The following is a 15,843-nucleotide window of genomic DNA, read 5'->3' on the forward strand; positions in this document are numbered from 1 at the left end:
AGATGATTGACTTTTCACCCCACTTCTTTGCTTAATGACCGCTCCCCACATCAAATGGGGGGCGACTTTTGCGTGGTCGCACGCGGCCCCCTGGATCCCAGTGTGGCTCCTGGTAGTTCGGACTGGCTTCATCCTCCCCAGGCGGGATACCTGGGGTCTCCGCCTACCTCAATCAACCGCCCAATCCCGCCTGGGGAGGCGGTGCCAGGGGACTGGCCAGGTAAGGGCAGGGGCCGCCCTGCCCACACAATAGAAGGTGTAGCTTACCTGGGAAGTGGCAGTCGGGCTCCAGAGTTTCTCCCACCCTCTACTCCCACAATTAAGTCTTATTTTGCAGGTTAACCTCTTCTCCACAGGTACGCAGGCACTGCCAAGTCAGGGCTGCTGTTGAAGGGTCGGAAAGGAATTTCCCTGCATTGGCAGGTTTCGCCTTTCCCGTAGCAATTCGTCACAACTCTGGCAGTTTCAGGCCTTGGGCGGAATCCTTTAGTCTATCTTCCTAAATGGAGGGGGGGCATGAGGTGGTGACCCTCGCCCCCTTTGCGGCTGCGATACCAGGGTTCCCGTTAAAGGGGTATAGGGGAGAGGCATTGACCATACGCCGAGAGGTTGTCATTGCCCTCCCCCTCCAGCGGCGGCAAATGGAGTGGGGGGCTCTCTGCTTGAACATATGTTCTCCAAAGCCAGCCCAATCCCCACACATTCTGGATAACCCTGAAGTCTCCCGGATCCCCGGCTGGGGACTGGGAAGGATAAACGCCCAATGCCTGAGCCAAGGTCTCCCTACATCTGAATCTTAATAAAGTTGTGGCCAATTTTAATCCCATAGCATGTTGTCTTGTGTCATTATTCCACTCAGGGGTTGCCTGGGGTTTGGGGGACTCCGCCTGTCCACGCAAACTCCTCTTTCTCTTTCTCTTTCTCTTTCTCTTTCTCTTTCTCTTTCTCTTTCTCTTTCTCTTTCTCACTCTGTCTGTCTGTTTCTCTCCCCGTCTCTTGCTCTGCACATCCCTTTACTGGTAGACTGCCAGAGGCTTGTGTGGGTGTTTCGCAAGTGCTGGATCTTGGACAGAAACGTCATTTTGGGGAATGCGAAACTTAGACCATGCTCGGGGGAAGGCGCCAAAGGGGTTTTTTATTATTGCTGTTTTCAGCACCAGAGAAGCAGTAAGGACAGAGCTTAATCTTCGCATCCTGGGCTTTGATCACCTCTGTTTGACGTTCCTTCCCACCCAGAAGAGAAACTCAAAGGTACCTGCAAAGGGCTTATGGGGGGGGGAGCCATTTGGGGTACCAATAGGGATGGCGTTAGTTATTTCTATAAATGAAATTATTTTGTTGTTGTTCAGTCGTTCAGTCGTGTCCGACTCTTCGTGAAAACTAAAATTAATTTCTATAAACAAAATAAAATCAATTTGTTATTTTAAGAGTAAGAACCCAATCGGTAGGGAAAACAGAATCTAACCTTTTGTTATCTCCTACATGCATCACACCTCTCCCTTTCCTTCGTTCCCCTCCACTCCAAATCATTTCTAAACTTCGGTGTGGCAGATATAGATTCTATAGTGAGTTCTACCTGGCTCGAGGGGTGGGAAAATCTGTCCTGTCCATTCTCTCCCAGTCCAGTCCTCTCCATTCCTCAGTTCTTCACATCAGTTTGCAATTCTTGAAAGAAAGAAAAAAGTCCTCCTCAAAATCCACCAGCATTTTAGTGTGAATTGCTTCTAATATGCACATTTATCTACACAGTTTTGCCTAATATACACACTTTTTGCACAGCGTTATTTTCTGCAATGCATTTTCCCCAAAGTAATGCTTTTCTAGGCATACTTCGCTCAAGTATATGCAGTTTTGCACACATTACTCAGCTGAGGAACGACACTGCAAAATTCAGAAAAGCGCAAATTCCAAAAGATGGCTGTTTTTTTGTTTTTTTTTGGTTCATGTATTGTTTTAGAAAGTGCAAATCAGGGAAGTCACATGAGAACTGAATCCACTTTGCCCTCTCCCATCCCTACCTTGAGCCAGGCAAAACCATATTTTTGCCATAATGGTGTTTCCTGCTTGGCAGGGGGTTGGACTGGATGGCCCTTGTGGTCTCTTCCAACTCTATGATTCTATGATTCTATATTTCTTCTCCCATGTATTTGATGGAGTCAGATAATCTTACTGTCATCTGTTTCTGCTCTGCTGCTGAAGTTCTTGCAGGGTTTTTTTTTAAGGTTATTGTATGGATTTTATTGTAATGTATTGTGCTTTTCCCTGATTTTATGTGGTGATTGATGCTTTTGAAGTTTTCGAAGTTTTGTAAGTCACTTGCAGATTCCTTATGTGGCAAGTGAATAATACATTGGAGGAGGAGGAGGAGGAGGAGGAGGAGGAAGAGAAAGAGGGAGGAGGAAGAAGAAAGAGGAGAAAAAGGAGGAGGAAGAGAAAAAGAAAAAGAAAAAGAAAAAGAAGAGGGGGAAGAATAAGAAGAGGAGGAAGAGGGAGGAGGAGGGGAAAGGAGGGGGGAAAGAGGAGAAGAAAAAGAAAGAGAAGAAAAAGGAGGGGGAGGAGAGGAAGGGGGAGGAGGAAGAGGAGGAGTAGTCCCACAAAAATAAGGGCTGTGTTTCAGCACACCAGTACGATGAACTATTTTGTTCGTCAGCCAAATGGCAGCGCTAACTTGTTTGGTTAGCTATGTACACAAAATCTGCACCTATCCTGCAGTTTCTTGTGAAACATTGCACTTTGATGCATTTCTTCCCCCCCAAAAAAAAACACACACACACCCAAATTTGGATCCAAATTAGGGTGAAGAAAAGTGAGCCCCGTGGTGTGGACATAAAGCAGGTGACTTAGGCTCTGTTTACACTCCCGTTTAATGTCCACTCACTGTGTTTCCAGTGTGGTGGCGGGGGGTGATAATCCATGTTCACACAACGTCATTCCAAATGCATATGTATCCTGTACTTTGTTATGACCAGGGCTATCTTAAGCATATTTGGTGCCGGGGTGCAAAGATCCACCCAGCGCCCCCCCCAGTTGCCCAGTCCCAGGCGTGCAGGAGGGAAGAGCCGGCCGCCCACCTCAGCGTCTCGCTGGCTCGGTTGCCCCCGAACCCGCAGTGCAGAGCTGCCCAAAGCAGAAGAGCCTGCCGTGGCGCTCCGGCCGATGGGTGGGCTCTTCCCCAGACTCAACTCTTGGGCCCCGGACTCTTGGCCTGGTGCCCCTGAGAGCCTGGCGCACGGGTGCCCCACACCCCTAGCACCTATGGGTAAGACGGCCCTGGTTATGACATCCTGCTGTTGTATGCATTGCTTCCCAAACTAGCACTAATAATAATAATAATAATAATAATAATAATAATAATAATAATATGTTGGGGCTTTTGTTTTAAACTGGAAAAGCCTCAAAAACAGTTTAGCACTTGGAGTGGTGTCCAGCAACACTTCCTGCTGCGTTTTCCTGCTTCTCCAGTGCTTTTGCAGAGTTTTTTCAAACTTCAAACCTCTTCTTGCGCAACGGTATGTGTGCCTTGTGCCTCAGAGCCTGCCAGCAATAAATTCCACAAGCCTAGCTTGTTTCAGGTAAAGCAAGCTTTAATTTACAGGCATATAAATCACGGACACTCCCGGACTTACGGGTGGTATGTCTGCTCCGGTTCAAACCGAAAGGAGGACTGACCAGAGAATAAACAGTGCGTCACATAAATCACATAGGCTTCGCGTATACAGCAGATACCCCGGATGTTGTGACACATCTTCCCTGTGGGAGGGGCGTACTGTTGAGCTTATTTAACCCTGAAAGCTCCAAACCTCACATAATAATAATAATAATAATAATAATAATAATAATAATAATAATAATTTATTATTTGTACCCCACCCATCTGGCTGGGTCTCCCCAGCCACTCTGGGCGGCTTCCAAAAGAATGTTAAAACACAATAATCTATTAAACATTAAATGCTTCCCTAAACAGGGCTGCTTTCAGATGTCTCCTAAAAGTCTGGTAGTTGGTTTTCTCTTTAACATCTGGTGGGAGGGTGTTCCACAGGGCGGGTGCCACTACCGAGAAGGCCCTCTGCCTGGTTCCCTGTAGCTTTGCTTCTTGCAGTGAGGGAACCGCCAGAAGGCCCTCGGCGCTGGATCTCAGAGTCCGGGCAGAATTAGAGTCCTTAAGCCAGTGGTTTTCAACCAGTGTGCCATGGCACCCTGGGGTGCCTTGAATGATGGTCAGGGGGGCCACGGGCAATACCATCCTCTGTCTCTCTTTCTTTCCTTCCCTCCCTCCTCTGATGCCCTCTTGCATCTCTGCCTCCCAAAGGCTTGCACAGCTGTTTGTTGCAGCAGCCCTGGCTACAAGCTCCCCAGGGGAATGGTGCCTCTGGGACTGGCCAGGGGGTGCTGCTTGCCAGGAGCTGAGGCAGCCTTGGAGTAAGCGAGCAAGTGGGTAAGGGAGCCCAGCCAGCCGGTCCGCCAGCCCTTGCTGTTGGGAATGGACAAACAAGTGGGAGACCAAGCAAGCTCCTTAAATTGTCAAGGCTGAAGATCAGTCATAAGTCACACGTCATTTTCTCCTCTTCCTAGTTCTCACCAAGAAATCTGCTGACAAAGGACTGTAGATCATCTTCCGATTCAAAGAAGAGAATTAAGGTAAGGTGGAGCCTTGCTTTGATGCCTCCTCAATCCTAGTGATGTTTAGACTCAGCCATCTAGGGATAAACAAACAAACAAACAAACAAAACAAAACAAAAAACAGTAAATAAATGTAGATCTATCTCCTGAGTCAATTTTTTTTTTTTTTTTAATGTTCAGGGTTAACCTATTTACAGTATTTGTAAGAATGGATTCCAAATATCATTGAATTTGTCCATGACAACTGTGGTTATATTCAAGTTGTTCATATGTTGCAAGTTTGGATAAGTCTTCAATCCAATCGTAGAAGGGAGCCAGATTTTTATTTTTCCAATTCATCAGTTATCAGTCTTTTTGCCATAGTAAGGACATGGAGAGTCCAGTTGTATTGTCCTTTTGTAAGGTTCCATATGCAGGGCATGTCATTCAAAAGGATATTTTGCTATGTAAATGTAAGGTTGTGCCATACAGTTCTGTTGATAGTTTTAGCAGGGGCGTAGGAAGGTGGGGCGGAGGGGGCAGGTTACCCCAAGTTCCGTCATGGAGGGGGGTGACAAATTATCAAGGAACAATTACTGCCCTACTAGGGCGGTTCATGAAAAAAAAACTTTTTTTTTAAAAAAAAATGCCTGCTCCAAAGGTCTTATCTTACTATACTAGGGATTATATAGCTATATATGAAATTTCCTGCATATCAGTTAATATCTTGACCCTCCTCCATGAACATAGCTGTTTGCTTGGCCGTTTTCCTATGTCTTGAAGGCTGAAATTTCAGTTCAGTGGAGCACGTACTGTTCCCAACCCTAACCCTGCGGAAAGCCATCTACATAGACTTTAATTTGATTTTAGCATGTTTTTAGGAGGTAATTTAATTATTGTTTGATTTTTTATGTTATGTAACTGATGTTAGCCGCCCTGAGCCCGACTTCGGCCAGGGAGTGCGGGATATAAATAAAAGTTTATTATTATTATTACTTGTTATTATTCCTTTGTAAGAAAATATGAAATAACGTAAAACCATTTTTGCAGGCAAAAAAAATCAATCAATGGGGTGTGTGACAAGAAATTTTCCACACCTGGTACCACCTGACCTTCCTACGCCTCTGAGTTTGTTACCTTCTGCCAAAAATCTTTCAGTATAGGACAATGAAAAATATGTGTTTTAGAGAAGCATCATCCCTGTTGCATCTCCAACAGTTACATGCCTTAGATAGCTCTTTTTAAAACAAACATAACAGGGTCAAGTATATTCTAAGATCTGGTGGACTGCAATAACAACCTTGTAAAGTATACAGCTTAGGGTTCCCCCGCCCCTCTTTATTTTCCTTTCTACACGGGTTCTGTTTCTCTTTTTCTTTCTCTCTCTTTTATTTACATCTCACCAGGCTTAGTGTACGTATAATTATGTACCTTTTGAACTTTCAATAAAGAAAAATAATTAAATAAATAAAACAAATGGCCCAGGGTTGAAGTGTGGGGGGGGGCAGTGAGGGCGGGATGAACTGGGCAGCACTTACCTTGGGGGGCAGCATGCTGGAGCCCAAGGTGACACTCCCCAAAGCAGTGCGGCTCAGGGCTGTGCTTGCAGGGCGCCGAGCTGCTGGGTTCCCCACCCCTGCCCCAATGCCAGAGGGCGGCTGAGAAGGATGCAACTGGCGTGCGTTGACCCTGCGAGTGGCACTGGATCTGCGGTGTGCCTGAGCCACGGTGACTCTCCTGGGAGTGATGATGTGGCTCCCCACCCGAAAAAAGCAGCGTGGGGCTGGCCTCCGCCCGCTGCCTCCCCCTCAGCTGCCCTCCAATGATATTGTCATCTGCATGGTACTAATATATATAAAAGATTGCTGCCCTGGAAGATGACCATATGAATTCTGGGGGTGGGGGAGAAAACAATGGGAGGTGGGAGGGAGGGGCAAAGGATAAATGCCAGCATAATTCAGGCTGAGAAGTATTCTTTGCAGAATAAAAGCGACAACAAAAACCCTTGTCTATTTTACAAAAAACATTGCTTGACACCTGCTCTTCTTAATAGAATCGCGGGGGGGGGGGGTTGCCGTTTTTCAGCCCAAAGGCTGTATTATTTCCTTCCGGGCAAATGTTTGAGGTAGGCCAGGCCAAATGCGGGAAGATCAGCGAGTTCTCATTTTTACCTTAGTATGCTCGGCTCATTTCTACACATACATGTGAACCGCTCTCTGTCTCCCCCCCCCCAAAAAAAAAACTCAGGCGGGCAAAAAGCACCATCAGAGTACAAGGACTCATTCAAAGGCTGGGCAAAAGCATTCAGGGAAGGGTGCAAAGCAGGCTGAGGTAAGTGGCCTGGGGACAGTGGATGTGGCTGAGGAGAGAGTGTGGCCTGAGACAGTCCCAGAGGCCAGAGATAGATAGATAGATAGATAGATAGATAGATAGATAGATAGATAGATAGATAGATAGATAGATAGAGGATAGATGGAGGGAGGGACGGAGGGAGGGAAACCAGTGGGTACAGTATATTACATAGGAGCACAGGAAGTAGCCTTACAGTGAGTCAGAGCACTGGTCAACTGCCACAGACTGTTAGGTCACAATGGAATGGTGGGTGGCCCCAACTGAGTGGTCAGAGGGAGAAGAGGGAGCAGACTGGGAGGGAGGAGGTGTCAGAAGCTGAAGAAGAGGCAACAGGGCTTAGTGAGCAGGAAGAGTCTGTGGTAGAGAGGAGTCCAGAATCAGAAGCAGAAGTGGAAGCAGGAGAGTGGGATGAGGGTGGCCAAGAGGCAGAGATGAGTCAGGCTAGTGAAGAAGCACTGGGGAGATCTACCCCTCCTGCTGTTGTGGTAGCGGCCACAATAAATGTGATAATGTGTACCCCTGTAAATCCTTGAGTGTGCTTCTAATAGAGAAGTTGTGGCAGCCTGTTACATTATGAAACATTGGGGCAGAAATACAGCTAATATGTGAATCACAAAGATACAGCTGAAAGCTTGAACATGAGTTGCTACATGGTGCAAATGGCTACACGTAACACAGGTACCCAATATGCACACTAACACAATGTAACAGAACACGATGGGAATCAGAACTTAATGAGCAGAAATTGCCAGTGCTTATTGCGCATGTGTATTAAACATGAAATGAGGTAATGATGTACTGTATATGTTTGTTTAAAATTCAAGTGCTTTGTTTGGAATTTTATGAATACCACTGCCTAGACCACCGGACGGGGTTGCAGTTTTGCAGAACGATCCAACTGTAACCTATTGCTTTGCAATAAACAACATTGGACTCCTATCTCCTCACGTTTCTGAGTTTTATTGGCGTAAACTCAGGAGATAAGCTATTTTTGGCTTACAACACTGTGACAAGCTCCCCTCACCGCTGGTCTCCCAGAACCAAGAGGGGCATGAAAAGGGCAGAGGAGAAGTTAGCTTCATGCAGGCACAGTCTCAGATTGCTTGGGGAAAACCCTGGAGAGGAAGGGACTTAGGCAGATGGGCAGAGGCAGGGACCTTCAGTCTTGGCAAATGCTTCATGGGGGGCAAGACCTGCCAGAGATGAGTTGCTGTGTTCATGAGGCCCGACATTCCTGTGCAGATCCTGTTTTTGCTAACAAAGAGCAAACTTGCTCTGTGTCGTTTACTGCTGGCTCACTAATGTCATCAACACGAACTGGCAGTGGCTCACCAGGGTCTCTCCCAGCCCTGGGACTGAGCCTGGGACTTTTGATACACAAAGGTGATACTCTGCCACTGACCTATGGCTCCCCAGGCCTGAGGTTCCACTCTTCTGTGCTAATGGAAAATGCAGAAGGGTGTAATCAAATAGAGTCCTTTATCTTTGTCTAGAAGCACCTTCAGTGAGACAGCTACTCAAATTATTTATTTATTTATACATACCCCGCCCATCTGGTTGGGTTTCCCCAGCCACTCTAAGCGACTCCCAACATAATATTAAAAACACGATAAAAGATCAAACATTAAAAGCTTCCCTAAAGAGGGTTGCCTTCAGGTGTCTTCTAAAAGTCAGATAGTTGTTTATTTCCTTGACATCTGATGGGAGGGCGTTCTACAGGGCGGGCGCCACTACCGAGAAGGCCCTCTGCCTGGTTCCCTGTAACTTCACTTCTCGCAGGGAGGAAACCACCAGAAGGACCTACAGTGAGAGCCAGTGTGGTGTGGGGGTTAAGAGCGGTAGACTCATAATCTGGTGAACCGGGTTCACGTCTCCGCTCCTCCACGTGCAGCTGCTGGGTGACCTTGGGTTAGTCATACTTCTTTGAAGTCTCTCAGCCCCACTCACCTCACAGAGTGTTTGTTGTGGGGGAGGAAGGGAAAGGAGAATGTTAGCTGCTTTGAGACTCCTTCCGGTAGTGATAAAGCGGGATATCAAATCCAAACTCCTCCTCCTCCTCCTCCTCTTCTTCTTCTTCTCCTCCTCCTCCTCCTCCTCCTCCTCCTGTTGGTTGGAAAGCCTGTTTATCCAGGTTGAATGGAGAGCAAAGGAACCAACAAGGGGAATGATAGGTACCTTTTCATTTCTAGAAAAGCTTGAATCATACATTTAAGTTCCCTTTAATTAATTATTGTTTTTTAATTGTCCTGCTGCAGTGATCTGAACGAAGATGGCTTCATTTGATGGAATCCTAACCTCTCTCTCAGCGGACTTCATGTTCAGGGACATTCTGTTGGCCAAGACCAAGGAAGAGCCCAACGGCAAAATGTTCTCCTGTTTCAGCTGCGCACTGGAGAACCTCCAGAAGGAGCCGTCATGTGTGAGAAGCAATGCCCATCTCACCGTTTCTGATGGGCGCACTGTGAAGGAGTTCACCTCGGGCGACGGTTCATGCGCAGTCACAGTCTTCCACAATCAAGGCAAAGTGCACTACAATGTCTTTGTACCCAACTGGGACCTCTATTTTTCTCGTCTGTGCTCTAATCCACAGCCTCTCAGCCTTAGTAATATCCTTAGCATCCGTAGTCATCTACATAACTGGGGTTCCTTTAGGAAAGGGTTTTCTCCTTTGGCCTGCTTTGACCTAGCAGTGGAAAAATTCTGCATGGAGCCCGATACCATCCAGAAGGACGCTGAGATGCTGGTGGAATGCGGTGGGAGGGTGGTGAGGTTTGTCTCCGGCCAGGAAATCTATAAGATTTCGGTTTTCTTTAAACAAGGCGAGGCCAAATATGAAGTCCAGGTAGACAACTGGGATGTGGTCATGGAGCGTTTGCAGACTGGGGTGGAGGCGCTAAGCTTGGAGAACATGTTGTGTGTGAAGAACAGGCTGAAACTCCAGAAATGGCGGGAGCTAAGGTCTTGCCTGGATGAGGCCGTTAGTCGGTTCTCCCAGGAACCCCGTTGCGTTCAGGATAATGCCAAAATGTTGATTACGACCAGTAATGAGAAGATTGTGCTGATCTCTGGGAAAGGGGAGAACCTCATCGCAGTGACATATGGGTATGGAAGGGTTGACTACAAGTTGGTAGAACGAGGCTGGTGGGAGGTGGCTGCCAGGGTCCTCCAAAAGAAAGAGACACATAAAACAGAACTTTTTTGAAAGACCGGTTCCACCAAACGCTTGCTAAAAATAAAAATATGGAGGGCAGCATCATGGTGATAAGCTTTGCCCCTGACTTGGGTGTATTCATTAGCACAGGGGTCAACAACCTTCTTCAGCCGTGGGCCGGTCCACCGTCCCTCAGACCATGTGGTGGGCCGGACTATATTTTGGAAAAAAAATATGAACGAATTCCTATGCCCCACAAATAACCCAGAGATGCATTTTAAATAAAAGCACACATTCTACTCATGTAAAAACATGCTGATTCCCAGACTGTCCATGGGCTGGATTGAGAAGGCGATTGGGCTGCATCCGGCCCACGGGCCTTAGGTTGCCTACCCCTGCATTAGCATGACTGTGGAAAAACTGCAGGCAAATCACTTTACAGTTGTACCTAGGTTTTCAAACGCCTTGGGAATCAAACATTTTGGCTCCCGAACGATCAAAAACCGGAAGTGATTATTCCTGTTTCTGAAAGTTCTTTGGAACCCGAACGTCTGACATGACTTCCGCAGCTTCCAATTGGCTGCAGGAGCTTCTTGCACCCAATCGGAAGCCGCACCTTGGTTTCCAAACGTTTTGGAAGTCGAACGGGCTTCTGGAATGGATTCCGTTCGACTTCCAAGGTACTACTGTATATATAAGGCAGAATTCCTCCAAGACCAGAAAGCAGGGAAGTCTCCAACCTCTCATAGGCCCTTGTGACAGGCAGGTGAAGCCACCCACCTGTCAGTCACCCAATGTCATTATGATATCACATGGCAACTTCAAAAGGGATCACTGAAAGTGATGGGGAACGCCTATGGGGAACTCCCCACTGTGGCCAATCGCAGTGGGGCTTGCTGGCAGTGCCAATCAGCTGATCAGTGCCGCCAGCAAGCCCCACCTTCAAAGGAACATTCAAGATCTTGTTTTCAGCACTCACTCATTCATTCATTCGCAGCGGTGTCTGAGCATGCGCACGCACACACGCACACGCCTCTTGTCAAGGGTGCTTCCCAGCCGAAGGAACACACATGGCAGTTATTGTTTATTGTGAACACAGTCACTTCTGTATCCCTTTATACCGGCACAGAGCAATCTAGGCAGTTCTTCCCAGGTCCGCGCTCTATGGAGCAGTTGCAGCAACAGGGGACCACTCCCCTGCCATCAGTTTATGCGCCTTCCCCCGGCGGGCTGTGCACATGCACCCGGAGTCTGCGCCTGTGTGGCAACGTCCTCTGCTCATCCCTTTTCAATCCCCTCTTGGTTCTGGGACACAGTGGCTCAGGAGAGGGTGGGGAAGCACCTGGTCCTCCACTTGCCTGACTTGCTTCCTCCTCCTCTTCCTCCGACCAGTTCTGTGCTCCACCCTCCATCTCTGAAGCTTCCCCTGCCTCCAACTCTTGCCTCCTGGGTGGTACACTTCGCCACAAATCACCGACCCCCTCTTCTGAGTCAGATTCCAGCCCCCTTCCCCCAGGGCACAGCCACCAGCATCCTGTTAGTCCCTGACGTCTCTCTCAATTCCCCATCCAGGCAAGCAACAAGCCTTGTCCAAGTTCAAGGGCACAAGACAGAAACACTCACAAGAGTTTGCAATGGAAGGTCTGGGGAAAGGAGGGCTGGCTGGGCAGTGGGTGTGACCTGACGAGAGTCCCAAGGACCAGTTAAAGAGGTCTGGGGCCCCATATTTCACCCCCAGACCTGTGGCTCTCAATCCATTGTCTACTCGTGGTTGTTTGCTATATGTAATTCACTATGGTTATTTTTTCCCTCCTGTGAAAAAGCATCCGGGAATGTAAATGCTCCTTGCCTGCCATGGGAAAGTAGTTCAAACTAGTGCTGTTTGTGGAACCTGATCTTTGCAAATCCTGACGTGAATCGGCCAGGGGGATACGCACCCCCTGGACCAAAATGTCTACAGGAGCTTGATTATTTGTATCCAATTTCCCTTTCCAAATCTCCAGGTGCCGTTTCTTGGTTCAAAAATTGTATTCGAAATGGTTTAGAAATGCTTATATTGAAAGGCGCATACATTTTGTAGGAAATGCGTACTGATTAAATGGAAATTTCTATGAGGATTGTGCTTGTTTATTCTATATTTCCTTGCCTTTATATCCTGCTTTTCTTCCGCCGTTGAACCCAAGGCCGTATTCTCAGCCAATCTCCCAATCACTAAGCAGATTCAAATCGATCCGGCTTTCAGACTGTAAAGGTAAAGGTAAAGGTAAAGGTACCCCTGACCATTAGGTCCATTCGTGGATGACTCTGGGGTTGCGGTGCTCATCTCGCTCTATAGGCCAAGGGAGCCAGCGTTTGTCCTCAGACAGTTTTCCGGGTCGTGTGGTCAGCACGACTAAGCCGCTTCTGGCAAACCTGCTCTGGAAACGCACGGAAATGGCGTTTACCTTCCCACCGGAGTGGTACCTATTTATCTACTTGCACTTTGACGTGCTTAAGAACTGCTAGGTGGGCAGGAGCAGGGAACCAAACAACGGGAGCTCACCCTGTCATGGGGATTCGAACCGCCGACCTTCTGATCTGCAAGCCCAAGGCTCAGTGGTTTAGCCACAGCACCACCCGTGTCCCCTTTCAGTCTGTACATTAAAAATAGATAGATAGATAGATAGATAGATAGATAGATAGATAGATAGATAGATTCATGCTGTGGACTTATGGGTGAACACATGCAAAAGTTCAGATCTACTAAAATTTTACATCCTCTGGCACTGTTTGGTTAGAGTGTCTGCCAGTATTTCCTCCCAAAAGAAAACATTTACCAAACCTTTGTCCTGTGTACATCACTGGCTGTCCCCAGAGGCTTGGAGCGTGGAAAGCAGTAAGTAAGCAAAAGAGCTCCCAATCTGTCTAGGATTCTGCAGCCCTGGTTCATTCTTAATATTCACTTAGGAGACTCTTTACATTATTGAGAATGAATCTCGGATTCTTCTTCTTGGGGTCTCCATGCTGTTCTCCTGTTCTCCTAGTGAATGAAAATGTTTGACAGCTTGTTCACAAGTGTTCAGGGGACTACAGAGGGAATGGGCTACAGTTCCTTAGAAGAAACAGTTGAGGGAGTTTTTTATTGTTACAGGTTTGCAGGTGCTGAACACCTGGGCTCGGTAAAAGTTAGAATTTGATTGGAGCTTGTGTGTTAGGAATATCAGAGCCATGTGTGTATTTGAACTGCCATTTCTAATCCCTCTGGAATTTGCATGTGATAAGCGCTAATCAAGGCAAGCTGGTGCTAAGAAACTTTGACTAATTTCATTGGAGGTGTTAGCCTGGGGTTATGGGTTGTTAACAGAACCAGAGGGTCAGAGGTCGGGTTGCCCTAGGTCTGGTATTCAGCCTTCGTAAACAGCGTCCAGGTGGAAATCACTGAAAAAGTTTCGGGAAATCTGGACGTTGGGCAGCCCCTGTTGGTAGTGTAGTCGATTTTGCCGAATGTAATTAAAAATAGTTCAGAAACTCAGAGCTCAACCATTTGGGGCCAAACTTTAAAAAGCTCAACAACTTTGGCCCCCTGCCCCCCCCCAAAAGCGGAACAATTTTGGTCAAAAAAATAAGCAGCTCAAAAACTTTGTCATCCCCCCCCCAAAAAAGCTGAACAACTTTGGTGAGAAGAAGAAGAAGAAGAAGAAGAAGAAGAAGAAGAAGAAGAAGAAGAAGAAGAAGAAGAAGAAGAAGAAGAAGTTTAACTTTTGTGTCTGGATTTTCGCTTTTTGAAATATAGCAATCCGAGTCAAAGAGAGCAGGGTCTCTCTCTGCCTGTGTTAAAAAATTCCAGGGGTTTAGAACCGAGAGAGTGTTAGAAGTTAAGCAACTGAGTTAGGAAGTGGTGGGCTGGAGAGAGTAGGAGAGAGCAATGTCTGAGAGCCCAATGGTCTGTTTAGGTCAACGGCTGCTGTGACTATAGGAGAAGCCAGAACCCCTTGGGGTATGAATGCTGAGGACCCTTGTGTAAATAAACAAACCATATATCATAAAGACACCACAGTCTCTGCTGTGCCTCGTTTCCTCAAGGAAACAGAGATCCTGGTGTGTAAAGCATGGCTGCAACTCCTGGAATCTTGTGCTGCTGTGGAGGCTGGAGAATCATGTAATCATACAATTGTAGAGTTAGCAGGTACCCTGACGGTCATCTAGTCCAACCCCCTGCAACGCAGGAGGAGGTGTGTAAAATCTTGTTTCGCCTGGAGAAGAGAAGACTGAGAGCTGATATGATATCTGAAGGGCCGTCTCCTGGGAGATGGAGCATGGAGCAAGTTTGTTTTCTGCTGCTCCAGAGAGTAGGATAGAGATAGATGGATACACATTTTGCAGATTAATGCAGATACAGGACAGAATGGACTTACGCAAAGTTGATACAGGTGGAAACTTCGTCCCCGACTTCATTCAGACCTGTTAACTGGCACCGTTTGGCAACAGTGTCTGCCAGCATTTCTTCCCAAAAGAAAACATTTGCACAGCACACCTTTGCCCCGGACCTCACTGGCCGTTTCCAGAGGCTCAGAGAGCACAAACTGGTAAGCCAAAGAGCTCCAGACCTTCCTAATATTCCACAGCTCCGTTTTCATTCTTGATATTCACTAGGGAGACTGTGCACATTATTCAGGATGAATCGAATTCTCCTCTTTGGGGTCTCTATGCTGCTCTTCTGCTCTCCTGGTGAGTGAATGTGTGTGTGTGTGTGTGTGTGTGTGTGTGTGAGAGAGAGAGAGAGAGAGAGAGAGAGAGAGAGAGAGAGAGGTCTACAGAGAAAATAAGCAGAGGTATGCATGTGTTTCCAAGTGCTTTGTAAGCCTTTCCCCTTGAAGGTACAGAATTCTGTACCTACGTATGTATTATATGGACGTGGGTGGCGCTGTGGGTTAAACCACAGAGCCTAGGGCTTGCTGATCAGAAGTTTGGCGGTTCGAATCCCCACCACGGGGTGAGCTCCCGTTGCTCAGTGAGCGCCGCAACCCCAGAGTCGTCCGTGACTGGACCTAATGACCGACACCTCTGAAAAAGTGACCTGCTTTGCTTTTAGAGCAGCCATTTTAAGGATAAAAATTTGTGGGGATAGTAAGTTAAATTCTTCAGGGGAGCAAACTCTTGTCTGGCAGGATGTCTGATCTTAATAATTATCCAAACTGTGCCATAGATTTTATTCTGCTTTATGTGTTTTTAATCCGGGGGTCCCCAAACTAAGGCCCGGGGGCCGGATGCGGCCCAATCGCCTTCTAAATCCAGCCCGCGGACTGTCCAGGAATCAGCATGTTTTTACATGAGTAGAATGTGTCCTTTTATTTAAAATGCATCTATGGGTTATTTGTGGGGAATAGGAATTCGTTCATTATTATTTTTTTCAAAATATAGTCCGGTCCCCCACAAGGTCTGAGGGATAGTGGACCGGCCCCCTGCTGAAAAAGTTTGCTGACCCCTGTTTTAATCTTTCATAATGGCCAAACAAATACATACTATCTGTATCTGTATGCATTATATGCCCCATAAATGGAACGGATGGGGTTCTGGGCATAAACAAATTCCTTCCATGGAGAGACTCCTGCTCACAGAGCAGGTTTTCGCCTTCCTCTCCTCCCCCTTGCAGCCCCCTGTGCCGCTGGCTCTCATCTGCTTTGGGGTGTCCTCCAAGCACCCAGGGCAGACTTGGGACTACGTGGCAGCAGGTGCCACAAAGGGCAAGGAAAGGAAAGCCT

The 15,843-nt window shown here is 47.2% G+C and overlaps 1 protein-coding gene across 2 annotated transcripts; it reads left to right on the forward strand.

The window, feature by feature from the left end:
- The first annotated feature begins 1,147 nt into the window (after nt 1-1,147).
- LOC117042138 lies at nt 1,148-10,244 on the forward strand. Of its 2 annotated transcripts, none has more exons than XM_033141630.1 (2): nt 1,148-1,251; nt 9,207-10,244. In XM_033141630.1, the coding sequence occupies exon 2, from the start codon at nt 9,221-9,223 to the stop codon at nt 10,151-10,153; it is 933 nt and encodes a 310-aa protein (XP_032997521.1). In that variant the 5' UTR covers nt 1,148-1,251; nt 9,207-9,220; the 3' UTR covers nt 10,154-10,244. The 2 variants fall into 2 exon arrangements, with proteins under 2 accessions (XP_032997521.1, XP_032997520.1); XM_033141629.1 differs by lacking the exon at nt 1,148-1,251 and adding an exon at nt 4,512-4,638.
- Nucleotides 10,245-15,843: the final 5,599 nt, after the last annotated feature.

Source organism: Lacerta agilis, chromosome 2, assembly GCF_009819535.1.
Source record: "Lacerta agilis isolate rLacAgi1 chromosome 2, rLacAgi1.pri, whole genome shotgun sequence".
Lineage (NCBI taxonomy): Eukaryota > Metazoa > Chordata > Lepidosauria > Squamata > Lacertidae > Lacerta > Lacerta agilis.